At 42.9% G+C, this 27,298-nt stretch overlaps 1 protein-coding gene across 1 annotated transcript in view; it reads left to right on the top strand.

Annotated features, from left to right (window-relative positions):
- Nucleotides 1–2,304: 2,304 nt before the first annotated feature.
- DGCR2 (DiGeorge syndrome critical region gene 2) overlaps nucleotides 2,305–27,298 on the top strand; it is a 43,955-nt gene continuing 18,961 nt past the window's right edge. The window contains exons 1-2 of the mRNA XM_054288814.1: nucleotides 2,305–2,516; nucleotides 22,337–22,459. Of these exons, the coding sequence (XP_054144789.1) occupies nucleotides 2,438–2,516; nucleotides 22,337–22,459 (202 nt within the window). The 5' untranslated portion in view covers nucleotides 2,305–2,437. The remainder of the gene's footprint in view (nucleotides 2,517–22,336; nucleotides 22,460–27,298) is intronic.

Raw genomic sequence — 27,298 nt, 5'->3', positions numbered from 1 at the left:
TGTTTGCTCAGGGGTGCTGAGGGCTGCTGGGCACATGGGTGGGCTCTGGGACCCCCCTCTTCAGAGCTGGGGTGCTGTGGGACGTGACAAGGGGAAATGAAGCCTGCCTTGCCTTGGGACAGAAGCCAGGGATCAGCACCCTGCTCTCATGGGGGAGGCATCAAAGGATATTTATTTATGCATCACCCTGTGTGGTGTAATGCCCTGGCCCTGGGGTGGATAAGGATGCCCTGATCAGGCCTGTGAGGCTGTGCTGCACAAACCAGGCTCAGAACAGTCTGTGCCCACAGCATCCCATGGCAGGGGCAAAGCTGGGCACTTTGATGCTCATACTTTTTGCTGGGGGGTGTTGTCATGCTTCAGGTCCCCACAGGCTCTTGGGTCATGGCATATTTGGCAGCACATGAGAGCTGGGAAAGTGGGTTTTGGCCTGAATCTTCAGGCAGTGCCCTGCTGCTTGTGACGCACTCCAGCGAGTCCCCAGGCACGTTCCTGGGCACACAGTGCTCCTGAGCCCCAGGGCTCACAGCTCCAGGCTCCTGCTTGCTGCTCCCCAGCTCTGAGGAGCTCTTGACAGGCACCAATTTCCCCTCCCATGTTAAACTGCACATTTAGGTTTGAAGGAAGCACCTCCCTGGAGCTACAGACCTGAGCACAGCAACAGCTCCTGGGGTGAGAGAGGCAGGGAGTGCTTGAGAAATCCCACAGAAACCCCCATTCCCTGCCTGCAGGCTGGCAGCTGACCCATGGGGCAGCCAGTGACTGCGGGGGAGCAGGAGCCATGAAAGGAGAAGTAGCTCTACATCCGTCTGGAAAACCCTTGAGAAAAGTTTGCTGCTGGGTATAGTGAGTAATTGGTATTAACTGGGAAACGGGGAGTGGGTAAATTGGGTCAAAATGGACCTTATTGGAATTGCAATGTTTTATTTAAGAACTATTAGTTCTAGGGTACTAGTGTTGCAAAAGAGTAGAAAACACCTCATTGTAAATATTAAAAATACATAAACATTTCCAAGGCAGGATTTTCCTTCCCAGGTTTTGACTTTGACTAGGTTGTACTAAAAAGCTGGAATTCCCTGCAGAGAAAAGTGACAGCTCTCTGCTGACCGTGGGTCAGCCATTGTGTCTGGCCCCTGGCTGAGCCCATGTCCTACTGCTGCCCAAACACTTCCCCTACTGAGTGGAAATTCCAGATGAATTTGGAAAGTGGATGTTATGCTAAAACTGCCTTTTGATCCCAAATGCCACCTGGGCTGACCTCCATCCAGCACCAGGAGAGTTGTGGCACCGGGCCACTATCTGCAGCCAGGGACAGCCACCACCCTGCCCGGCTGGCAACACCCAGGGTCAAATTCCTACAGGCACCTGTCACTTGCAGGGCCACCAGCAATGACCTGAGCACACAATTAGTTCTCTTTATGCATTTCCTCTCTGTCTGGGCCGGGAACCGGGAAGGCAATGTTTCCAGGAGCTATGGAAACACCTGGCTGGCCGTGGGAATGTCCAGCCCCGGGTGCTGCTGTCCTTGTCACCCTGCAGACATGAGAACAGGGACTGTCTGGTCCACTGTGGGCAGGGGTGACCAGAGTAATGAAGAAGCAAAAGCTGATCAACCTGGGAGCGTGCTGGGGCTGGGAAAGGCCAGAGCTCTTTCTGTGCCCCTGCTGCGGGCAGGCACGGTGGTGGCACTGGAAAGGCCATGGCAGCAGAGATGGAGGGGACCTGGAAAGGCTGTCCCGGGATACAGAGGAACCTGGCTGGGGCTGTTCCAGCAGGAATGGGAAAGGCTGTGAGGGAGTGACGGATGTGAGCAGGCAAGGACAGGGAAATGCTGTTCTGGAGAGAAGAGGGGACTGACAGAGGCTGCCCGGGGGAGATAGAGCCAACTGAGCAAGACCATCCTGTGGGTAATGGGGTTTCCATTCTGGTGAGGGCGGAGGGGCTGCCAGAGGCGGTGCTGGGGGCATTGCGGCGCCATCAGCGCCATCCCGGGCACTGAGGGCTCGGGGCGCACTCCGGGGGCCGCCCCGCCACCGCCCCCTGCCGGCGGCCCCGCCCACCGCCGTAAATGGGCGGGGCGTGCGCTGATCCGCGCGCTCGGCCCCGCCCCCTGAGCGCCGATTGGGCGGGCGGCGCGCGGCGGGAGGGGGCGTGGCGGCGCGGGCACGGCGGCGGGGAGGCGCGGCCGCCATCTTGTGCGCCGGCGGAGCCCTGCGAGCCGCCCCAGCGCGGCCGCCCGACCCGCGCCGCTCCCGCCGCAGCCTGGGCCGCCGGCTCCGCCCGGGGCGGCGGCGAACGGCGGAGGGAGGGCAGGGGAAAAGCTCGGTGCGGACCGGGGCCCCCCGCGGGCCCGGCGGCGGCCCCTCCTCCCGCCGCTCCGCGCGTCCCTCCCCGCGGGTTTGTGGCGCTGTGCCGGGGGAGGATGAACGGAGGATAAATGGTGCCCAAGGCGGACAGCGGCACCTTCCTCCTCCTCTTCCTCCTGGTGCTGAGCATCACCGAGCCGCTGCGGCCAGGTAGGGGCGGCGGCGGGGCCGGGGGTGCCGGGCCCGGGCACACGGCAGGGAGAGCCCCGGGGTCAGCCCGGACCGGGGGCCGGAGCGGCCGGAGCCGGGTCAGGGCTGTGCCGCTGCTTTATGCCTTTGAACAGAGCCGGGACGCTGCCGAGCATCGGTCCCTTGTGCCGACTGCCGGGATCCGAGAGAGCCTGGATTTACCCTGGGAGTCGGGGTAAAACCTTGGTGTCAAAGTGTGAAATCTTGGCTAGAAATCTGCAGAACCCTGCGGGTAATGAGCGCAGAAAATGTGGTGCCGAAGTTTTCAGGTGCTTGTTGCTTACCTCTTCCTATGTTGTGGGCCTTGGATGCCTACACGGCCAGACAAAATGCTTGCTTTCGAAGTGCCATTTAATCCTGCCAGGAAGAGAGAAAAAAACCCTGCCGCACCTGGTCCGTCTGTCTGGTTCTGTTTGTGCTTCTTTTAGGGAGATAATTCAGCGATGGAGTTTGTGTGCTAGCTGCTAGGCACGGTGCTTAAAATCCTAAGGTGATTAACTTAGGAGAAGTGGTTGGTGTTTGCGGGGAGAAAACTACAGTTTTTCTAGGTATATCGCTCAGCTGGAGTTTGTTTCTGGGTGTTGAACTCTCTTGGAGCTTGGCAAAGCCCTCGGCTATCATGGGCAGCTCTTGCCAAACAGCATCCGTAGCAAAAGCATGAGAGTGGCTTTGCAGGTTTGGGAATCGCCCTCCCATCGCACCAGGGGACTGTTCCTGGGTGATACGTGCTCCTCATAAATAGGAGAGTAAGAATCATGGTGTTCTTTGAAACCCCCTTGTTCTGTCTCTTTGAAATAACTTTCATGACCCAGACTAATAAAACGTAACAGTATTAATGAACTGCGTCTAAGCGAGTTCCCAGCAGAGCTGAAACACAATTGGGTCAGTGTAGGCAGAGTTATTGAAATAACTAACTTGGGTGTTGAAACGTCTCTGTGTCTGCATTGTTTTGTTTTAGCTTGTTTTTTTGGCTGTGCAGTATGTACAGGGCTTATGATATGCACTTAAGTAGCCAAAAAGCCCCCGTTGTGCTGGTAGCCTAGTATTATTACAGCTAGAGAGAGGCTTTTATGGCTGAGAAGGTACTATGTAAAACTGATTTCAGGCAGCTCCTTTTTGCTGGTACTAAGTGCTACAGGCTGCTGCATTGCTGGGTGAAAAGGTTCAGCTTATTCAGAGCTGTCTTTGTGCTTTTATAGGTGGGTAGACTTGACCCTGAACTCTGCTGGTGTTGAGCTTTGTAGCCTTCTAGAAATTCAAAAATGGCCTTTTTCATATTGTGTCACATTTGTCATTCCAGTTTGATAATGTACCTCTGTCAACAGCTGATGCTTGATGGATGAACACAAGTTTTTCACTTAGATTTACTTTGTTAAGATGAATGATATTTTCCCTGGTGCTGTACCTGTAATGTGCCTGCTTTAGAGATTTGTGGTGCTATAGCCTCACTGGCAGAAGTGTCCTTGTGAGCAAACCTTTACTAATCTACTCAGGTTCTACACCACTGGCTTTGAAACTTGGAGTGTTAGAATTCCCCTGTGGCAGCTCCATAAGCATTCCATGAATTTAGCTCAAACCATATGTATTCCTGAGCCCAAGGTGATGCATCTGGATGTGGTGTTGCAGCTGGAATTCTTTGCTGTGTGAGGAGTTTGAGTTCCATGTGGAATAGACTCATCCATCCTGTTTACGTGGTGGCTGAGCTGTCCATGGTGATGCCTCTCCCTCCTCCTCAGAGCAGAGTCCATCGCTTCTGGGTGGCCTCACAGCTCTCTGCCGATGTCACCTGGCTTGTTTGGTTTGCATAATTTATATCTTGAATCTGCTGTCTCAAACAAATCACCCATTTGATAGATTAGGAGCACATGGTTTGATCCTGAAGCATGAGGTGCAAGTAGGGAAAACCTGGCTCACACAAGTACAGAGGACACACAGAACCAAATTTACCACTTTAATCACTGGTGAAGAAGTCTCCCATGTCTACTCTGGGGAGAGACAGCAGAAAGAGTTCTTGGACTTAGAATTTATTTCCCAGGTGGTGTTTGCTTTCCTTTTTACTTCTTTAAACCTGTGTGTTGTAGGAACTGTCTTTTTGGTTTAGGAAGGACGCCTGCAGCTTGCTTAGCTTAAATCTGTACTTGGAACTATCAGATGAGTGCTGCAGAGCCCTGGGAGGTTTTATGTACTCAGAGATGAATGTGTAGTCCCTTCACAATTCAGTCCCGGCAGATCAGGCATCTCTTTGTATTTCCATGTTAATTTGACACTAGCTTTGTATCCATGTTCTTGCTGTGCTCTTCAGATAAATAAAACCTTCTTTTAAGCCTCCTCCACTGTAGTATCTTTTCATGCAATCTGAAAGGCAGTGATTTTACATGGATCTATTTTTTTCTGCATTTAGGGTGAGGTGGGCTTTAGTAAATTAGGAAGAAATTAATTAAAATTTACTTTTTTCCTCAGTTTTTTTCTCTCTTGGTTACATGAGCCTGTTTTGTGCTACTGCCATCACTAACAGCACAAGGTACTTCCAACATATCATGATAGTGGCCCCAGCTGTGCAGCCTTGGGTTCCTGAAGGACTGTGGGCAGTTGGATTTTTCTGAACCTGTGAACTTGTAATGGTAATTTTAAGCCCTTGAGAACTGCCACTTGGGTTTTTTTTTCCCAGTGTTCCCATCTTTCCCGTTTAGTTTTGACCATATCCTTCTTGGTTTGACTAGTTGCTTGCTTTATAGTACATTATTGAAAGCGTTCTTTTTTTTCAAATTAGGGCATTTCTCCTTGAGTTGTGTTACTCACTGGTTTTGAATCTGCTAATGTGAATTGAAGCTGAATGTATCAAACTCTTCCAACTATATGGGTGTAGAGTGAAAGACTAACTTATTGTTTCCTTTAAACACTTGCTGATTTTACTCTATCTGCTGCTTTTTGGGGATATTTACCATAGTAGGGTTTAATTTAATAAAATCTTTTCCAGGACAACTCAAACCCATCTGCTCCAGGTTATCTGACTAGCTGGCTGAGATAGCTGATGTCTTTGTGTGAGGAAATATTTCAGTGGTGTGTTAACTGAGTTGCAGTAATCTGTTCTGGTGCTATCTTAGATTTTGCCCGAGTTTCTGAACCAGTGCATTTCTGTTGGTTGTTGGAAGAGCATCAGAGGTGTAAGTTATTATAAATTCAGTCTTTCACAGTTTGAGAATATTTATAAGTTTCTTTTTCTGTTAACACCCCAGTGCATCCCACTGAGAAGAGGAGATTTTGGTGTCTTTCTGTAGTGTTGGGAGCTTAAGCAGTCTGGAATGACCACGCTGACATGTTTCAGAATACTATTTAGAGGATTAATTAAGATCATCATCACTAAAGACAATAACATGTTTTCATATTTCTCTAACAAGATACTGCTGCTTGCTAATGGAAAACACTTAAACATGGTCAGGCTTTATATTGGATTTTGTAATAGTGGTTTAGTACAGAGCCTTGTGAATGTAGGTCATCGGGCTTTCTTATTAGAGCATTTGCCAGGCAGCTAAAAGCCAATTGAGTTCTTGTTCTTGCAGCGTTTCTTCTCCACTTCAAAGCCAGCTAGAGGAAGTAATTTTATTACCCAAGTTCTGTTTCAAAAAAATATTGCACAACGTACTTAATCTGCAATGCTTAGAAAGACTTGCCAGTGCAAGTGGTCTGGTTAAAAGCCCACATCCAGCTCCCAGCTGGAACTTCCCATAGGCTCTGGAGCTTGCTGGCAGCTGTGGTTGTGCTCTTACAGGTGAGGTGTTGGTGTTTTGACACAATACAACTGACAAATGTGCTCAAATTGCTAACTCTTCCTTGTCTTTCAGTCAAGGGCTGTTGGTCTTGCATGCAAGGCAGAATTCATCAGAGTAGAGGTCTAAGCAAACCCACGATCAGCACAGTTTCAAGGTGATCCACTGGTGTGCTGTGACTGGATGGGTCTGGTTTTGTCCAGTTGAACTGTATTGATTAATTCAAATGGAGACCCAAATATATGAGTCATAAAATTTACTCTGGCCATTGTTCCTCTGCTCTGGAGACACTTTGTTGGTAGGCAAACATGAGCCCTTATTTTGCTCTTTGTTCACTGTCTTCATGTCAGTGAGAGCTGTGGTGAGTGATATTTATTCAGGTTCATGTCGTTGCTAGCTGCAGTTCCTGTCTGTGTATTTAGGTGAATTCCCAAGAGGAAGGTTCTAGGAGTGAGGGGTAGAAGGGTTTTTATCAGGTCCTCTTCCAGTCTGGTGTATTTCCCCCTCATCCCTTTGCTTCTTAATCTACTGGTTTTAAGTTTTATTCTTCTTCCTACTGTTATCTATTATTGAGTTTTGTTCTGATGTTCCTTGCTCTGCTGTTTGTTGTTTTTACAGCTGCAGAGCGAGGCTGACGGATGCAAAAAATCTTTTTTGTGGCTGATCTCGGTGTAGCAGAGAGACAAAGCAGAAGGTATCAGACCTTATTAGCAGGTCTGATACTTTAAGACTGGTAATTCCTGATGTTAATTATAAAGCAAAATTTTTGAGGTGCAAGTGGATTTGCTGCTAGCTGTGGCTACAAAGCAAAGGAGAAAAAAGGAGTCAGTAGGCAGGGCTGTTTGCATTGCTTTGGCTCTGAGAAGTGATAAACCAGAGGGGCACCTTGGGGGTTTGCAGACACATGACTCCTGTGTCCTACAGTAGGTCTGGGGGCAGGGGAAGGTTGCTCCAGAAGAACAGAAGTGATGGAGGATAAAGCACTGTCACAGCCTCTCTCTGCAGCAGGAGAGAGCAGCTGTGCTTCTTTCTTGGTATGTGAGGGGAAAGGCACAGCTAGACTGAAGAGAGGAATTTTAGATACCAAGTATGAAAGATGTAAAATCCCCTGGTGAATGTCAGAAAACCAGAAACCAGTCAAGACTTCAATGAATCATTCTGTCCCCTGGCATTACCTTTGTTAGGGCTGGTGTTGGTGTTGAATTGTAATGCAAGAGTAGTAGGTACCTCTGTGGTCCATCTTTGAGTAATGCCTGGGTCTCTGGGTTTTTACCTGGTGATTTCTTGCAACTTTTATAAGTTCTTGTTTGATGCTGTGAGGTGCATGTGAATAACTTCTTTTGTGATCAGCAGAACTTCCCATTGTGCAGTGCAGACCTGTGTACCCTGAGTGCAGCTTCTGATACCTGAAGGTTCTGTCTGGAGCAGAGCCTGGAAGGAATTGAGTGGAATCACAGCTCCTGCCCTTCAAGCCTTAATGTGTGTGCTCAGGGTTGTTCTGTATTTTGAAGTGGGGAAGTGCATTGGGTTCTTGAGTGATAGCTGGACATGGAAGAGCTTAGATAAAAAGGGAACAGAGCACAACTAATGAGAGGCTCTGCAGATCTTTGTGTGATCTGAAGGGTTAACCTGTGATGGGAAGAGCCTTGCTAATCTTTTATTCTGTGTAGGCTGATAGAAAGTTATGGCTGGAAGGAGTATAAGAGATGGGGTCGTCTGTCCTGTCCCAAAAGAAAACCTGGCAAACCCAGGCAACGGCTGAAGGTGTTTGTCAAGCACATTGTTAATGATTTCCTGTGATAAACTCCAAACCCAGATTCTTTTGGTAACTCTAGTGACCAGTCTGTCCTGCAGGTATAGCTCATTATTTGTATAAATGCAGTTTAATGCACAGGTCCCTCATAAGCTGCAGCTTTAGGGAACAGATTCACAGTTTTCCAGGACAGTTCAGGTGCCAGTTTTTCTGCAGCACTGAGTGTGGTGGGTGCCTGCAGTGCCCAGTCCTTCCTGGCTCTCCACACCCTCAAGGGTTTCTGTTTCATGCTGGATCCCTCCATGGCAGGCACAGAGGTGGTTTTGTGGAGGATCCCGAGTCCAGGAGGAAGCATGGATTGGGTGGTGAAGTTGTTGATTTGCTGCAGCAGGACTTGAGCAGTTTAGTTGCTTAAAACCATGAGTTTGGGATTAACCTTTAATCCATATTCCCTGAACTGTGAAATCCTCTGGCATCTTGTGGTTTCCTGTGAAACTTTAACTTTTTCTTTGTGTTAAAGGGTCAGCCTGCTAATTCTGGGTTTCATGAACAGGGTTTACATGGTACTTGCTAAATGGATCTCCTAAGAAAGTTATTTGTAGTATTTTCCTGCCATTCAGAGAATTTAGTAATATGGTTTAAGTTTAATAGCAATTAATAGTTACTTCATTGTCTACAACTAAACTAAGTAACATTCAACTTCTACTTAAATAAAATTAAAATTGGTTGTCTGACATTATATTTAGCTTCTGTTCTGTTTCTTGATTATTGTGCTTGAGAATCATCAGCCAGCTTAGGGGGGAAATGTAGAAGTAGCTTTTGGTGGCTGCTCTTGGGATATTCCCTGCTCTTTTGTCCTTTAACTAATTTTTCTTTGTCATATTTTCATTTGTGTAACTCTTTTTTCCTGTGTTGTCTTTTCTTTCATACACTGGCCTGTTGTGCTCCCTCATGCCTTTCCCACTATAGGACCAGTTACTTGGGGTGCCTAGTGGAATTATTTGAAAGTCAAAGCTAATAGAAAAATGGGATTAAGTGCCATTTGTAGTAGAATGATGCTGAGTCTTCTGGGCTGGCTGCAGAACTGGGTTGGTGTTGTCCCTTAGCACTTCTGTGTTTGGTTTGTGTTAATATTTCTTTAGCAACATAAATAAAAAGATTTATTCTGACTTAAAAGTAATTTACCATCTTTTATACACTTTAGAAGAAAACAAATAACCCTGCTTCTAACACCTGCTGGGTTTGAGTTTGTGCATGGGTAGCATTTTGCTTTTTTAAGCCTCTAAAACTTACTGGAGCTTGTTTTAATCTAGGGATGGTTAAAACTGCATTTGTGTTTTGTCTCTGTTGGATTTGTGGGAATTTGATACACTTAAATTACTCTTCACTGGTTAAAATCCATGACATAAGAGTAGTCTTTTAATGAGTTCTGGGAAAATCTGCATGAAATGTTGGGAATCTTGCGGGAGGGAGCTCAGAGATTTAAGTAGGAGCATCATGCCACCTCAATTCTGGCAGTAAGCAGGTTGGAGGAAATGATTCAAGAATGCTGTAGTGCCCATCTTTGTCTTTCTGAGCACTGATGGAATTGAATGTAGTTTTTCTATTGAGGTGGCAGCTAAAAAATGGCAAAGATGAAGTTTTGTAGCATAGTACCTGGCACATGGGTATAACAGATATTGAAGAGTGCTGGCAGTACTTGAGTTGTTAGAAGGTGTAGGGGGTGAGAAAACTGCTCTGAGGGGTTCTGTGCCTTTTTACAGCTGGGTTGGATCTGTATTTGCTGACTTCTGGTGGAACTGTTAAACTTAGGAGTTCAATACGTGGAATTTCTCCTCAGGTGTTTGTTTTGCTGGAGAAGAGGGAAGCACAGGATCTCGTCCAGTGTGGACAGACAGAGCTGTGGCTGACATTGGCCACATTCCTGCTGTGTTGGGCTTCAGTGGAGCAGGGGAATGCTATTCAAAGCATGAGCCATTTCCTCCAGTACAGACAGCCACTGCACCAGCTCCTGTGTAAGGATAAAACTGGGTTTCTGTATTTGAGGTCATAATATTTCTGTGTATTGAATTTTTGCTCTTAAGTGTTCTAGGTGCTGGCTCATCGAGTCTTGTACAAGATGTGAACAAAAGTGAAACAGGAGCAAAAGCTTTTTTTAGTGTGACCTGCATTTGAATAGTGCTCAGGCACAGCTTTCCTGTCTCCCTGAATTGCTAGATTCTTGTTTAAGACCTTTAACTTTCTTAGGGCTCTGTAGAGAACTTCCTCCATGTTCATTTGGTTTTCAAGTTAAAAAATTATGTTAGTTTTTGGAGAGTGATGTAGTTAAAAATACCTGATTTCATAGGTAGAACTTTGTCAGCTATTTGCTTTAAAGACTACTGCAATTCCTCATGTTTTAGTTCAGGAAAGTTTTTAAAGTACCTACTTAGCTTTAAGTTGTATATTTTCATTTGATTTGTTAGGATTGCTCATGTGCTGAAAGTTTAAGGAATATGCTTAAATACTGCTGAATCGTGTACTAAAAAAGAAAAAGATGAGATAGGAACTTTTTTGTTTTCCTGCAAAGAAGGAACATGTGTTGTCTTGCTGAAAGTAAATGGGCTTGCTAAGTAATACTGCTGAAATCTGGCAATTCCTACTTTCAGATTAAATGGTGGCTACAAATTAGCCTTGATTGCTCTGACAGTTCCTGAATTGCTGTTATCATGTTTCATCTGGGTCCTCTTCTTGTTGAAATGTGATCTAAAGGCAGTACTAATTCAGTTCATGTAAAATTTTGGATTTGAATTTTTCCTCTGAGGAAAATGTGTTTCTGTAGAGTATTTGCTAGCTTTTAGTTGTTTGGTTGTTGGGTTTTTTTTTTTTTTTTGTGGGCTTGGGTTTGTGTTGGTTTTGTTTATTTGTTTGGGGATTTTTTTTTTTTTTTGTACACCTATAGTTTATTTGGTCAAAGGGAATACAGCCTCCTCCTCTGCTGATTCTTGGTGAAACTGTTTTGTATATGAACAAATACTGACCCAAACTGACTTGGTGAGATGTATTAATCTTGAGAATACAGGGAGAGGAGAGGAACCATCTCGCATGCCTGGATTTTTTTGGGAATAGTTCTGGGTGGGCAGCTACCAGGTAATAGCTTTAGATACAGAAGTACTTTGAGCTGTGGAACCCAGGTAGCTGAAGGATTTGTGGTGTGTGTGGGATGATCCATCTGCCCTGACCTGGTGTTTGGATTGTAGGGAGAAAGCTCTGTTGTTGTTGGTGCCCTTTTCTGGACACAGCTGATGACTTGCTGAGTATATCAGTGCTGATGTTGTTCTTAATGGACTTTCTTTGTTCCTTCATTTCTTGGGAGAATTGGTGTGTTGTGTGTGTGGCTGTATTTAAATTCTGTGTGAGGAATAATGCTGTTTACTTAGCACTATTTCCTGTGAGCATGTTTCATAAGCAGTGGGGCTTAATGAAACCTGGACTCCAGTGGGCTTCTCTGTGTCCCTGTGTCCCTCCTCTGCTGCAGTACCCTGGCTTGGCACTGATTTCATAAGGCCTGTGTCTCTCTGCCTGCCCACAGTGTGTTCTCTGGCATGAACAAGCTGGGGGTCCTGCAGGGTCTCTTGCAAAGGTTCAGTTACCCCAGCTCACCACTTCCTCTGCTGCCAGCTGGGAAACCACCCCGGTGGTGACAGTGTGGCACCAGGTGTGCTGGCAGGCTGGCACCTGCTGAGCAGTGCAGCCAGCTGGGGGCTTCCTGCCCTCTGAAGCTCAGGAAGGTCAGAATTTGCTTCTCTTGTGCAAGCTTTCGAAAGACATATGCTGCTTTCCTGGTTTTGACTTCTCTCAAGCTTGCTTGAAATTGTTAAGTGAATTTGTGAGGTGTGATTGGCACTTTCACTGATCAGCTTTCTTTAGGGAAAGGGTTAAAAATTTGGTGTTGCACAGGTGTAAGTCACTTGTCACTGTTGTACTAAAACACTGAAATCCTGCCTGAGGCTGTACAAAACACTGGAGGTCCTGAATAAGGTTGTTAGTGAGACAGTGGGCTTGAATTTTGAGCCATATTAGAGGCTTCTGGAGTACCAATGGCTTGGGTTTTGTTTGTACTGACTGCTCTTTGTGCCTGTGCTGTATTTTGCTTTTCCCTTCTGCCTCTTTACTTATTATCATAATATAACAGTTTCTTGGGGGGAGAAGTGCAAGACTGTTGCTTAGCCTGGTATTCTCACTATGAAAATAAACTGGTTTTCAGTCTGGAATGCTTCATTGCCTAATTCACAGTATTCTTTCAGCCTAGTCCAAGTAGCAAGTTTTGTTTTCTCTTTGGTATTAGCAGTGCTGGAGAATTGGGAAATACTTTTTTTCTGTTTCAGTCTTAGGAATAAGTGCCCACTTTCACGGAGCTCAGTCTGTATTTTCTGTCTTAAAAAATTATAGCCAGGATTCCCATTCAAGAAGCTCTAATGTTGTTGCTTTGGCTGAATGCTGTGTCTGTTCCTTGCCTGTGCCTTTTTTTTTTTTTTTTTTTGTAGTTATTTTGATTTCTCTTTCTCTTTTCCTTCCTTCCTGGCCTTGAGTTTGCCCTCCAGGCAAAGAGCAGACAATGAATTGCAGTGAATGACACTTGTGAGCAAGGAAAAACTGGGTCAGTTCCAAGCTCGTGCAGGGTGTAGGTATAATAAATATAGAATCATAGGATCATTTCAGTAGGAAAAGACCTTTGAGACTATCTAGTCCAACCATTAACCCAGCACTGCCAAGTCCACGAGCAAAACATGTCCCAAAGTCACATCAACACCTCTTTTACATACCTCTAGGGATCCTGACTCCGTTTCTCTGGTCAGCCTGTTCCAATGCTTGGCAACCTTCTTGGTAATGTCCAATCTAAACCTCCTCTGATGCAATTTAAGGCCAATTGCTCTTGTCCTGTTGCTTGTTACTTGGGAGAAGAGGCTGACCCCACCTTGGTGTCACCTTCCAGATGGTTCTAGAGGGTCCTGAGGTCTCCCCTGGGCCTCACTGTCTGAAGGTTTTTTACTGAGTCAAGAGTTTACCCTCTGAACCAGGAGCAGCCAGTGTATCCAGGAGAATGCTGCAGCAAGTGCTGTTAAAGATTTACTAAAATCTACCAGGGAAATGAGATCCACAGCCTTTCCCTGGACCACTAAGTGGGTCACCTTGTCCTAGGAGGAGATCAGGTTAGTCAGGCAGGACTTGCCTTTCACAAACCCACGCTGGCTGGGCCGAGCACCTGCTTGTCCTGTGCGTGCCATGCATGGAGGATGATCTGCTCCTCAACCTTCCCTGGCACTGAGGTCAGACTGACCAGCGTGAAATTCCCCACATCCACCTTATGACCCTTCTTACAGCAGCTGGCTGTCATTCTTGCTGATTCCCAGGCAGCTGGGACCAGCTGAGCTGGCCAGGACTGCTGTAAATGATAGAAAATGGCTCAGTGAGTGCTTCAGCAGCTCCCTCAGGATCCTTGGGTGGATCCTGTCCAGCCCCTGTGTGTGTCTGAGTGGCCATAGCAGGTCACTGAGCATCTCCCCTTGGGTTGTGGGGGCCTCATTCTGCTCCCTGTCCCTGCCTGCCAGCTCTGGGGAGTGGGTACCTGCAGAACAAACAGGAGGGGAAGGAGACTGCTACCATTCCTTACTGTGCTGTAAAATCTTGTGATGGATGTTGAGGTGATGTAGCATAACTTAGTATGACAAAACACTGAGTAATACTGAATGTTGATGAGTGTTACTCATTAAGGATTTACAGTTTTCAGCTGGAATGCTGTCACAATTTTAATTACTCCATGGAACAGCATGCTGAGGTTATGAAGAAAATACCAGTTCCTCTAACATGTATTATTTATTTATTTTTGGAACTGATGCATTCCTATTAGATGGGATTTTAGCTTCAGAATCTCCAATTTTCGGAGCTGAAATTAGATTTGAGAATAAGTGTGGGCTGTGTTTTGGCTATGAGCATATCACATGGCCTTTTTTTCCCTCCAGGCTTTGTGCTGTTAGGTGCTGTTGTGCTTTCATACTCTCCTGCACATACTCAGGCCATGATGAACCAAAGCTACATGCTCTAAGGGTACTTCCTAAGCATGTTTGCAGTATCATGGGTGAATCACTAAGCATTTTATCTTCTGTGGAATTGGACATGAAAATGGAATGCTGTTTTTCTCTAGCTTTTATTTCTTCTGAAGGTTTTTAATTTTAATTATTCTTTACGCTTTTAATTTGAAGAACAGTAATTAGAACCAGAAATGAATAAACTATCTATGAAATGGGTAACTGATGGTGACACATGAGCTTCATAAATAATTTTCTTCTCTGGAAAAGATCAGTGTTGTAGTCTGCTTTCCTCCTACTGTGACTTTGTTATAAAGTGCTGTATTTATTTATTCTGCTACACTGAATGCAGCAGTGGGGGGTATAATGATAAACTCAAAAATACAGAATTGGTGTGAGATTCACCCAGTGACACAAGGACCTGCTGGGAAATGAGTGGTTAGTGGGGACTTCTCTGGAGCTGAGGGAAATACCATTTATGTATGGCTTCTCTTCCCTGAGAGCAGAGCCCTTGTAGGGATTGGGGGTACCTCAAAGACAGGTTAAAGACAAGAAAACCTGTTTAGGACTGAGTCAGAGCATCCTCAGGTGCAGTTTGCTGTGAGCTGCTCTGTCCCCAAGAGCTGTTCAGAACTGGCATTGGCCACTGTGAGCAGAGGTGGGGCAGCACAGCCCTGCTCCTTCAGGCTGGCAGGGATTTTGTGAGATGTACACTGTACCTGCTCCAGTGACCTTCACCTGTGGGCTTGGGACACATCCAAGTTAGGGAAACTGCTTTTTAAATGCAGATGATTACCTTAAAGACAGTTTTTTCACATGTCTGCTGAGGACTACATTATGATAACCATCATTATGTTGTTGTGTTGGAAGTATTAAGAGTATTTTAAAGTTTATGTTACTGCAGTAAATACCAGTGTAGAGCAATATTGATTGTGTTGTGCTTCCTCTTGAACATAAATATTAGATACAGAGTGGTGTGTGTTTGTTTGATGGTGGTGGTTGTGGTGTTCCTTCTGCTGTTTTGTTTCTGGTGCTTGTTTGTAGGCATTTGGTGAGCACTGATGTTCAGCAGAATCTCCAGGAGTGAAGGACTTAGGGAATTGGGCTTTTTGCTGGCAGAGACTGGGATCTGATCATATTTATGCAGTGTAGCATGGCTCAGGTTACATTGAAACAGTGATTTAAGAAAAAAATAATTCAATTTTAGTGAACTTGTTCCTAAATGAGTTAAATATTTAGTTAAATGCAACATGTAGGTACAGGTCTTAAGTATGTAGGTTGAGTATTACAAAACATAAGAAAGACCTGTTGGACAAGTTAAAATCTGAATAAGAAGAGTTACTGGTCTAAGCACCTGTAGTTAGAGTTTTTGTTAATGCTTAATCAGCTTTTGATGGCTGTAATTGCCTCTTGAAATCTGAACAGAATATTCCCTTACAGGTTGGTTCATCTGCTCTGGGACAATGAGTGACTTACACTGGGAAAGGAGGAAGTATTTTTGTCCTTTGTTTTCCTTTGATCTGTAAATAAAAATGATGCCAGAGGATCTACCATGCCCAGCCTTGAGAAATGTGATCAAAATGTGATCAAAAAAGCAAAGCAAGTTTGATGTACACAAAAACCTGCCATTGTTCATTGAAAGCTTATGTATAAAACCAACCCATGTACTTCAAGCTTATCTCTTCCAGTACATGAATTTCAGAGTAATAGCTTATAATAGAAATAACATTAAATGCTGGGTGTACATTTAATCAAATCTCAATTTCCATACAAATGAAGCTCAGCAGACAAGAACAATTAGTGTAGCAAATAAAAAATTACATTTCTTTGTGTTAAAAACGGAAATAGATAAAAATCGATATTTGCTGTGTAAACACAAACACCTAGTGCATCTGTAGTCAGCTATTAAAAGACTATCTTACAATGTATCAGACTTTACTAACTTGTGAATCCTTTAATAAAGAAAAGTTCAGTAATTTCAGCCAGAAGAACCCAAACTTTTATAATCAGTGATTGTAATCACTGAGTTTAATTTCTGTATCAAAGCACTTTGCTGAATTGAGGGTTATATTCTGGGGGCTTTAGTTTCAGCCTCTGGTTCCTCATCTGTACCTCTGAATTTGTGAATTGCCGTGATATCAAGGTTTTTGTACTGCTGGAGAGTTTTATTTTAGGGCTAGGAACATAGGTGAGGAGAGTGTTCTGTTTGTCAGGGATGCATTTCTATTTAGGATCTATTGCTCCTTTTTCCACAGGTTTCTGTAGTGTTAATCTTTGGTGTCTTGAAAATATAAGGTTGAAATTTAGATTTTGAGAACTTTGATGTGTTCACCTAATGCTTTTCAGCAGATGTTTATTACACATGCCTGAGATAGGGCCTCATCATTTTTATTGCATCTAACATTTCTTCCAACTGAATTTCTCCCGTATCTCTGTCTTCAATTGAAGCAGGGTAGATAATCCTGCTAAAACAGTATCAAAGTTTTCTCATTTTCCCAGCAGCTTATCTTTGCAGGAAATGTTTCCAGCTGCTGGCTTTTGCTCATTGCCAGGAGCTGTTTGCACCCCTGCTCCTTGTGTCACCCCAGGGGTGTGCCTGGGACCAGCCTTTTGTGCCTCAGAGCTGGGACCCTGCTCCTCACCCCAGGCTTTTCTGCTGCTGTGGAGGTGAAAGTCCCAACTGTTTCACTGTTTGCTGTTAGAACAAATATTTAAAACAACAGACACATTGGGAGATGTTCTGTCTTTGGTGGCAGACAACTGTTATGGTGCCCCAATTCCACATGAATGTGACTGGATTTGTACAGCCATATTTCTGCTGAGTTAGCTGGAGCATGGAATCTTTCTGATTGCAAGGGGACAAACCTGAGCTGATCTGACTTAATGTGGACAGACAGTAGCTAATTTGATCTAAAGCTTGCTGTTTCAAAGCCAACTGATCACATTCATTCAGGAAACTGAACCAGCAAGGTGAACTTGTTTAGAATCAACATTTTGTCTCACGTGTCTGTCACAGCCTTGTTTTGGTATTGGAAACTCTAAAACGAGATGTACTGTGTTGAAAAAGTAGTTTCACATACTGGATGTGGATCCTCCCTGCCTGTCTTTAAAATAAACCAATTGTTTTGAGTAACCATTTATCACTTATGTCTTGCATAAAACAGGGAAGATTAATAAAAAAATTAGTTGCAGTTTAGATGTGAGCAGGAGGTGTCTTAGTCCAAATGAACTTCAAAAGTCTTTAAAAATGATGCAGAAAATTCAGGTTTCAGGACGTGTAATGCTCAGGGCAGCTCAGTGACCAGAGTGCATCTGCTCAGGGAGGATGCACTGCAGCTCTCAGTGCTTGGGCTCCAGGAGGAAAATGTTCTCAATTACACAGAGGGAGTGCATGAGGTTGTTAAACCTGAAAGGGCTTCCTGGATCATTCTCTAGTGGTCAAAATCTGTTTGTTTTGTGAAACAGATGAAGCTGGCTGGAAATTAGAGGGAGCATGTGTGTGTGTGTTTTATTACCTATCATGATGTCCTTCCTGTGGATAATGCTTCTTGTAAATGTGTTTGGTTTTTTTTTTTTTTGAGTACTTTGCAGAAAATCAGGAAACTGTCCTGCTGTAAAGAAAATTCAAAAAGCTAGTTGACCCCTGTGTTGAAATACACGAGTGCTGTGAAACACCTAGCATTCAACATGCAGTGGGCAAAATCTTCAGAACAAAAGCTCTCTGTGAGCATGTAAACAACCACCTTGAAAGATGAGGTTTTTCCTGTATGAAACCTCAGTTTTTCTGTTAGTCAAAAATCTTGTTGGTTTTGCTGCTGGCTAGCTTAGAAAAATATGTGACAGCTAAAGCAGAAGGAGGCCTCTTGTTTGTATGGCAGTGCTTAAATTGATTTATAATCTTGTCATTTCTGGTTTGATGAAATAAATTTCCAACTGTTTTGTAAGTTTTCTTTTAAATTGGTAAGACTTCTTTCAGATGAGTGACTTGTGGATGAGTTACATTATCTAATAACATGTCCAAGCAAGTTGGTATACGTTTTTTTGGGCAATCATTTGACAGTAAGTTTTATCTTGGGTTATATATTTAGCTTGTAGAATTGATGGTCTGAATCTGATTTCAGTTTTTCTTCTCTTTTTAAATCAAGTTAAGGAATTTCTTGTTTTCTGTGTCCAGTTTATAGTAGAGAAACGGGTGAAGTGTTACCAGAGAACACACTGTTGTTACTTAATATTTCTGACAGACATTTGTTCAGGTGCAGGTGTGCTGGTGAACGAGCAGCTTGCTTGGGGTCTGGGGAATAAACCCAGTGTCATCATGAAAGCACAGAGCCAGCAGTCAGGACAGCTGTTTTCCTGCAGCTTCATCTTGTCTGGAGCCTTTGGCAAACTCCTGAGTTTTTCTGTACTTTGTTGTAACTGTGCCATGAGGATGCACTGGTTGGTTGAGGGTTAATGTTGTAGGAGTGCTCTGAGGTAGTGAAATGAAGAGACTATCATGACAGCTCACTGCTTCAAGTGTTTTCATGTTCTCACACTGCCTGAACTTTGTGATGTTTTGTAATCTGTATAGTGCAAAAACTACAATTGCTGCTATTTTCAGTGTTGTTGTTGTCTCCTTTCTTCCCAGCAAATGCCAGATAAATTTAATTGTTCTGCAATAAGGTTTCAGTGTACTAAATTTCATCTTGTAGCATAGCAAAGACTGCATCTGATGCTGAAAAGAAAAAGAAGCCTTTTATGTTAGAATTGCACATGTGAATCATTATAGTGCTGATGTCACTCATCACATCATATGTGAGTGCTGGGAGAGGTTGCATTTCCACATTTTCACCTCGAGGCAATTGTTGATGCCCTTGGCTTAATGTTGTTCTGTGCTTCTGCTCCAACAGCTGCTTGCTCTTAGCTGAACTTGTGCCATTACATATTTACTAATGATTTTGAAAATATGAAATGTTCCTGCATTAAACAGCTGGTAGAAAGTATGGTTTTAGTGCTGTGTGGAGGTGATAGTTTAAGGTACATTCTTCATCCTTTCTTGCTGTGAATTACCATCAACAGCTGTGAACTGTGAGGGATATCTGGCTTTAAGGACAGAAATGTACTGATATTTTTGTAATCTTTGCTATTCTTCAAAAGAACTGAAAATATATGGGTGAAGAAACAGTTTTTATTTACCACACTCCTGGAAAGTACAAAGTCTGACCACGTGTTAAGTGATTACTTGCATTCCAGGAAAGATGGATGGTCACATAATGTTGTACTATTCAGTACTGCCCATCCATCTTCCTGACTCTTGTCCTGCTGCTGGCAGTGTGACTTCCCTTTTCTGTGGTGGAGATGGGCTTGAGATGTTTTCATTTATCTGCTGTTTTAACTTAAAAATAGGCTCCTGACATGAATTGTTTCACAGGGTTCTGGAGACCAGCACATACCCTGTGCATCCTTGCCTCTCCCAAATATCTCCATTCCTGGGCTAAGTATCTTACAGCTTGGTTGTAGATTTCCATCTATTTTTATGTCTGTATCTTACTGCTGATGGCTATTGGTTGGGATGGCTTAGGAGGGCTTATTGACAGAGATTTTAATTTCACAGTATTTCTTTGTATCACATTTCCCCCCTCTGCATCAGAATTGCATAGCAGTTCATGTTCCTTGGTCTGAAATAATTAGTGCATCTGACAGCATGATCTCCATTGGGAACAGTGGTACAGCTGGTCTGAAAGGTGCTTTACTAGAAATGTTTTGTACTCTTCCATGTATCCACATTCTTCAGAGAGGAGTGTCTCTAGCACAGGAAGTCATGACATTACAGTATGTAGCTGGCATTTTTTTAATGCCCATAATGCTGACATGGAGTCATCCTTTTATCTGAACCAGTCATATGTAATTGTACATAAAATAGTATGTATGAAATTGCAGACAGACAGAAGTATTCTTGACTGTTTCTCCCTTGTGCAGGTTGGCATTCCTGGTGGATGCTGCATGTGAAGCCAGAAGGCTGCAGAATAACTTTGTGCACAGGGTGAATGTGTGAATTCCATTGAAAATACGCAGCAAAAGAAAAAAGTTTATTTTAAAGTACTGAATTTTGTCATAACTATGGGTGGATGCAGTGCAAACCTGGAGCTGGGCTGAGAATGGTCTTGGATGTGTTGAAAGATCTCCCACAGGTCCTGGTGTAAATTCTGTACTTGAAACTGTAGTAGCAAGACTTTCTAAGGCACCTCCCACTGTGTGCTGACCTTGTGCAAAAGTGGTGAAAGAAGCTGCAATCATTTACCAAATGTTGTCTTCTGTGGGCTTGGAATCTGAGTGCTTTCCATTTCAGCTTGAGGTTTTGTATTTGTTTGATTTGGTGGTTTCTGTGTTGTTGGGTTTTCCCTCTAAGTTTAGAAGGAGATTTAATTAACTCATAGATATTAGATTTGAAATTATTTAGCTTAAAGATAGATTTTAAATTTTCTCTCTTACTATACTGGGTAAGTGAAGCTTTTGCTCTTATTTTTTACACAGCTCCCCCCCCCACCCCCAACCATTTAATTCCTCTTTCTCTCTTCAGGCTAAATAAATTATGCAATTTTTTTGTCTGAGGGGGAAGTCATTATGACTGGTTATTTTGTTTTTTCTGTTTGGGCTGAGTAAAGCTCTAAATGGGTGAGAACACTGGTTTTGCTGTCAGGTCTGTTGTTGCCCTCAGTAGTCTGGCAGGTCCGTGTGAGTTCTTAGCATCTTGTGACCTGAATGTTTGCTCTGAGTAGGTGGTTGCTAAGAGGATGTGCCTGCTTTTATTCTTCTAGAAGAGCAGGTCTGTGCTTTACAGAGGAACCAGTAGTAGGACTGGATTTTAGTCTAGCATGGAATTAGAAGCCTGTTATCAATATGTTATACCAATTACCAGGTGTATGTGTACAGCTTTCATTCAGAGTGCCTGGTGACTGGGTTTATTACAACCAGTCATGTTGTTTGAACATTAAATGTGACCTCTGTCTTGATTTAGCTTAGGCATGTGTTTCAAGAAGAAACAATTGCAATTACAGTCTGCTCTTATGTGGTAAACTGTGGATGAGAGAATGCACACCTGTATTTTAAATTCTCTTTTAGTGATTTCCTTCTGCAAGACAGTTGCCTACTGGATCCATTCAAAATCAGTATGTTTTGCATATAAACTTTTTTTTTCTGTTTAAAAAGCTACTTATTCTCTAGACATAAATTACCTGGGATTAGTGCAGCTCACTGAGAGGAAAATGTGCTAAATTGCTCAAAAACAATGGTTGGTAAATTGACAATCACTGTTTAGAAGAAAGATGGACAATGATGGTTAGGTGCAAAAGTGAGCCTGTGCATGGTGCTGGCACTGACAGACTGGCTGTGAACAAGCTTAGAATTGTTCACTTTTGTAGACAGACCTTTTTATTCCCTGCAAAATGTTTTGAGGGACATAAAATGAAGTTGAGTTATTAGGTTCTGGCATTTGATAGATGAAATTGAAAAGAAAAGGTTTTAAAAAAGTTGTACTTTTTATAATGCTAATTAGGTGTGACAGTGTAGTGATGGCAAGTAGGCAGTGAACTCACAGAAGCAGGAGCAACATGTTTGCAGATAGTGACAGTTTCTAGTAAAGGATATATTCACATGGAGAAATTCTACAAAAGAGCTGAAGCTAGAAAGTGAAAACAGGTTCATGGATATAGATATTGTGTTACAAGTAGTTCTGTGAAATGTCTCTAAATCAGATTGGGCATTTGTGCAAGTCTGGTGGGTTCTGGCATATGCAGTGGTTGGAATGGAAATAGGATTCTGAGGCTGTTGCATAATGCAGTGCTCACCTATCGAAGCATATTTGTGTTGAACTTCAGCTCTGGGAAAATGGAACAAGCACTCCTCAGTGCCCCACAAGAAGCAAATGGGTAATGTTGTGGTAATAGCTGCTCACAGGCTATCTTTATCAGTAAGGTTTTACCACAGATGTCTTGAGAGAATGATTTCCCATCCCCTCCTGTCTGTTATAACCACAAACATGCAGTTTAAGGCATGAAGTGATCTGAGCTGAAGGAGTTTTTAACAGGCTGCGTTAACCAGAGATTTTATCTGTTACGCTTCAGTGATCCATGACATGACAGATGATTAATATATGTATAAATTTGCGAGAATAGATAACATTTCAAACACAGCACCATTTTTCCCTCTTGCCAGAGCTGCGCTGCACCCCGGGGCAGTTTGCGTGTCGGAGTGGGACCATTCAGTGCATCCCCTCAGACTGGAAGTGTGATGGGCGCCCCACCTGCGAGGATGAGAGTGATGAAGTTGACTGTACAGGTAGGTAAATCCAAGAGACTGCTCAGCCCTGTACCAGCTTACTGTGCAGCAGTACTTTGCCTTTTTCAGGTTGAGAGGAGTAGTGGATTTGTCTTTACAAACAAGCTGTGGGTCTGCTGGTGGATAAAACTAGCACTGGGAGATAAAATAAATATTGAGAAGGATTCCACTGATTGATGAATGGAAAAAGATATTTGCTTTTGCAAATCAACTTTAGGTTTGCTGATAAACAAAATAAGACATTGAAAGATGAAAGAAACAATGGGGAAGAAAAACCCCTAAATTGAGTAAGAATTAAAAATTAAAAGGAAGGGGTATACATTAGAGGGAAATCTTCTGTATCAGGTGTATTGGGAAGTGTGTATCTCTCAAGTACCTCAGCCAATAGGGAAGGAGAGAAGGGAAATGTGGCTGGGAAATTTGGATAAAAAGGAGGCTGCGTCCTCCAAAAATCTGAGAGATCCCAGGGGAATGACCCATGGCCTCTCCCTTTATTTGAATAGAGCCAGAAAGGACTCCTCTGTCTCCTTTTTGGACATAAACCTCTAGTGTTTGTGGATTAATTTTCCTAACAAGGTTGTTTGGTTCTTTTTATTTGAAAAAAAAAAAAAAGATTGGTGATTGCTTGGTGGAACTGTACCCATTATTAACAAAGACTGAGTTGGCTTCTCTTCATTTTGAGCAGCTAATACTGCAAACAGTTTTTTGCTTGTCTGAATTATCCTTCCGTTCTTATGGTCAGAGCAGGTATCCTGAAGATGAGGAGAGTTTGTGGTCTAAAAAGAGACTCTCCTGACAAGGAAAAAATGTTGCAGTTAAACTGAAATGACACATAAGCCTGTGGTTAAATTTGGAATTACTGATTTGGTTGTATATCACTCAGACAGTGCTGGGTGACATTGCTGGACTCGGGTAGAGAGTTGTTTTATTGCTCCCTGTTCTGATTATGCTTCTTGTGCTTAAGTGGAGAACTTTGTTCTGCCACACAAGCTGGTGTATTTGCACTTCATAAGCTCCTATGGCTGGATGCTTTGAGGAGCCTGTCACCAGCAGTGGATCTCTGCTAAAGCTACTGGATGCTGAGCTGTGCTGAAAAAGAGGCAAAGAAATATTGTGACTGTACAATCACAAATTTGAATGTTTTCAGTTGTTCTTGAAAAACAGGCTAGTGCAGCTCTTTCTGTGGATGTTAAAAGTGAATTGACCTGTAATTTTTTTTTCTGTTAAGAACAATGAGACAGGTATCTGAAAGCATGAATTCAACTGTGGCACAATTGAAAACTTTTTATCTTTACAGCGTGACTAAATTACATTCAAAATCTGTTTTAAGAAGTTCTTTTCCAGTGAACTACTATGTTTTCTTGGCAGAGAATCATGTGAACTCTGTGGCATTGCCATAACAGCATTCATCATTCTGAGTTCTCAGCTGTTTCAGAGAGGTGCTACAAAATAGTAACATTGATGTTTTACAGCAACAAATTCTTTTAAACATTCAAATTATCTAAAGGAATTGGAGAAATAAATCTAACATTCAAACTTTGAAACTGTGCTAGAGTTAGCCATCTCCCCAGTGTGTACTATGGACAAATAATTGAAAGAATGTCAGTGCTCTTTCAAAAAAACTTTTTGTTAGTGTGTGTGTGTGAGAATGTGCAGTAAAGGGGAAAAACAGTTGATAGTTTGTTCTGACACTGAAAATTAAGCTCTGCCATTTATAGTCTATTTAAGGATATTCTTTACAATGTGGATGTCCTAAAGAAAATTGCTTTTATAGCTGTGCTGTTATTCTTCCTTTTTAGCTAACTTTGGCCAAATGTAAAAAAGCTATGGACCTAATAAAATTCTGGAGTATAATGGAATTCAGTGGCTAGGGCAAGGCAGAGTCATGTTAGTGTTTGGATTTACTCAAAAAGCATTGAAGACTTTGCTTGTGGGAACATTTGAACTTCCACATTAATAGAAAACTATTTTTATCTTCTCCTGTTCCTGTTGTATTAGTCAGCAACTTAAGTTATTGCCTGGAGTATGCACCAGGATGGTGTTGACTAAGGACTGGAGTTCCAAAGAATGTTTGGTATATTGATAGGAGGAGGATTTTATGGGAGTAACACTTCTCAATACGTGGGTTCTGGTGTTGTGTTTGGGGTGTAGACTGTCTAGCCTGACATGATGAGAAGAGCTTGAAGGTTAAAGAAATTAAATGTGGGAGAGACTTGATTCACCACCATGTCTATGTGCATGAAGAGAAGAATAATGTCTGTAAATACCAGAGGGGAAAATGCTGGACAGCAGAGAGAGGAAAGTATTCCACTTGATGAGAGGAATAATTAGATAAGTAATTGGTGAAAAGGCTGTGCTCAGTAAAACAGCCAGAAAGCAGGTGTGGTGTTTGTGAAAGAACTGAGATATTTGCACAGTAATGTGAGGAGTGCAGCCAGCAAACGAGAGGAACAAGAACTACTCGTGTAGGATGTAGAAACTATTACACCTGTAACAATGAACTTGGTGGGATTGCATGATGACCTGCAGTGGGTGTTGAAGGGCAGGGGTCATTCAGAGCTGTCAGCAATAGAAGAGGTTGGTGTACATGGAAATGCTGTGCTGGAGCATAAAGAGGAGTAGCATCAATGGAAGTAAACCTGAGGGCAGAATCAGTTTGAAAGAGCAGTGAGTTTGTGTTGAGGAAAGCAGTACAGATGTGACAGTCACAGGAGAGACTGTCTTGGTACATTGATGGGGAGCTAATGCTCCTAATAATAGTAACACAGTCATACTCAGGAGTGGCAACTTTCTGCTTTGGCCACTGAATTAACAAGAAATGATGCAGCTTTAAGTGTAGAAAATGCCTTTGGATTAGATGAGCAGTTGTGTGATGATTCAGCTAAATGTAAATACTTTAATTAAAATGTTCTTCCCTTCAATAAAGGCGGTCTGAAGACTAAAAGAACTAGTTAGTGAAGCCACCTGGACTTGTGAAACTTGGAGAATTATAGCATCTTTAAATTAAAAGGCATGAAAACTCTCTGAAGCATGAAAAGAAAGCATGCAAGAAAGGGCCCTGAATCTGGTTGTGAAGCTTGTTAATCTTCAGCCTTTGAGCCACTAATGGCACACTCCAACATGAGCAACTCAGAACAGATCAATGGCAGTGAATTAGGGTTTTGTGGCGGCATTAAAAGTGTGTTTCAGGGACTCCTTAGACATGTTGGTGTTTTGAAAGGTTTGTTACAAAGCCATTGTAAGTTGTTTGCCACTGTTGGTTCATCTTTTTTAGGTCTAATTTAATTTGTGTTAGTAACAAAGGTCCTATTAAAAGTAGAGCATCCATAATTAATAAATTAGTTTGGTAATCATATATTGGCTGAAGTGCAAGTAACATTCCAAATTGTAAGAATCTTTGTTTGAATTTCTTCTGGCAGTTTTTTCAGAACACAATTAAGTAAGACATTTAATTCATTGACAATCAGAGGAAGTGTGTGAGATGCCTATTTTTTGCTATATTTCTCTGAAGATTGTCATTATAGCTGTTTTTTATTCTCACTGTCTCTTATCATAATGACCATTTTCCTTTAAAACATGGAATTCCTCTCAGTCACAAATTTTCCACGTGCAAAGTACTGTTCCCCCTGCCCTTCCCACTAGGCACCCATGTGTCAGTGGAATCTGCTGCAGTGATTACCCTCAATCCATCTCTCTGACAGACTAAAACCAGTGTCTGCCTGCTCCTGTGAGCAATACTAAAAATTGCTGGGAGGGTTCATTATGTAGCATGTGCCTGTGACTCGCTTCTGCTTAAGCAGTGGAGCTTCAAGAAATTTGTGGACTTTTCCATGTCAACAGTAATTGATCCTAAAAATAGTTTATCCCAAAGTGGTGTATTTTATGAAATGGTAGCAACAGGCATTAATATCTTCAACAAAGACTTTTACAAATGGAATTTATTCTTTCTAATCACTTTCTCTCATGTTTCTACACAAGCAATCAAAGTAGAAACACAACTTTTTCACCTCTATAAAAGTTAGTTCTGTATTTAAACCCATAAGAGGGAAGGGATCTGCAGTTTACCTTTTACTGCTTATTGGATTTCCAGCTTTGCTTCTACCAGAATATCAGATCAGCTTCTGCAGACATCCTGCCTTCTTTGCAGGCCTTCTGGTGTAACTCATTTCAGGAAGCTGAGCAGAGCAGGGTTTAGTATAGCTCTGGCTGTGTTTTCCTCCCAAACTGCAGGCTTGATGTTTTTTTCTGTCGCCCATGAATGAAAATGGATGTCTTAAATTCGAGTGCCCTTCATAAATCCTATCCATATCAGTTTCACATCTTTCCCTTCTGATGAAGCAGCAGCTGCAGTAACCTGTTTTGAAGTGATCAAAAACAGCTTTGTGTTTTGTTTCACCAAGGACGTTTTGTATGCTTGAAGTGACTCTTGACATTTGTGCACTTTTTAGTACATCTCTTTTTTAAAACCTAGGTATTAATGATAAAAACCTCTGAACATTTCCACACCTTTCTGAGCTCTTGCTGAACTCCTATTTTTTTTACCCTACCTTGTGGTGTTTAAATTATAAGCTGTTTTCTGCCAGTCCATTACTTTGAATAGCACTCAGCACAGCAGGATGCTGTTCTTGCTTGGCATTGATGTCCTTGCACAATGCAGTTGATAACACACAGCATGGAGCTGCTTGGTCTGAGAAGAATCACTCCTCTCTAGGAGCTTCTGAACTACATTTTCAAATACTGAGGCACAAAACTGGACTTAATCTTGAAGTTCTCTCACCTCTCAAATTACCAGATGGAATTAGAAGCTTTCTAAACTTTCAGTAATATGCTGGACAGAAA

This window comes from Melozone crissalis, unplaced genomic scaffold, assembly GCF_028551555.1.
Source record: "Melozone crissalis strain CALT ecotype California unplaced genomic scaffold, PUWL_Pcris_2 ptg000063l_1, whole genome shotgun sequence".
NCBI classification, from domain to species: domain Eukaryota; kingdom Metazoa; phylum Chordata; class Aves; order Passeriformes; family Passerellidae; genus Melozone; species Melozone crissalis.
Note: the sequence above shows the minus strand (reverse complement) of the source record. Positions and strands in the feature narration are given on the sequence as shown.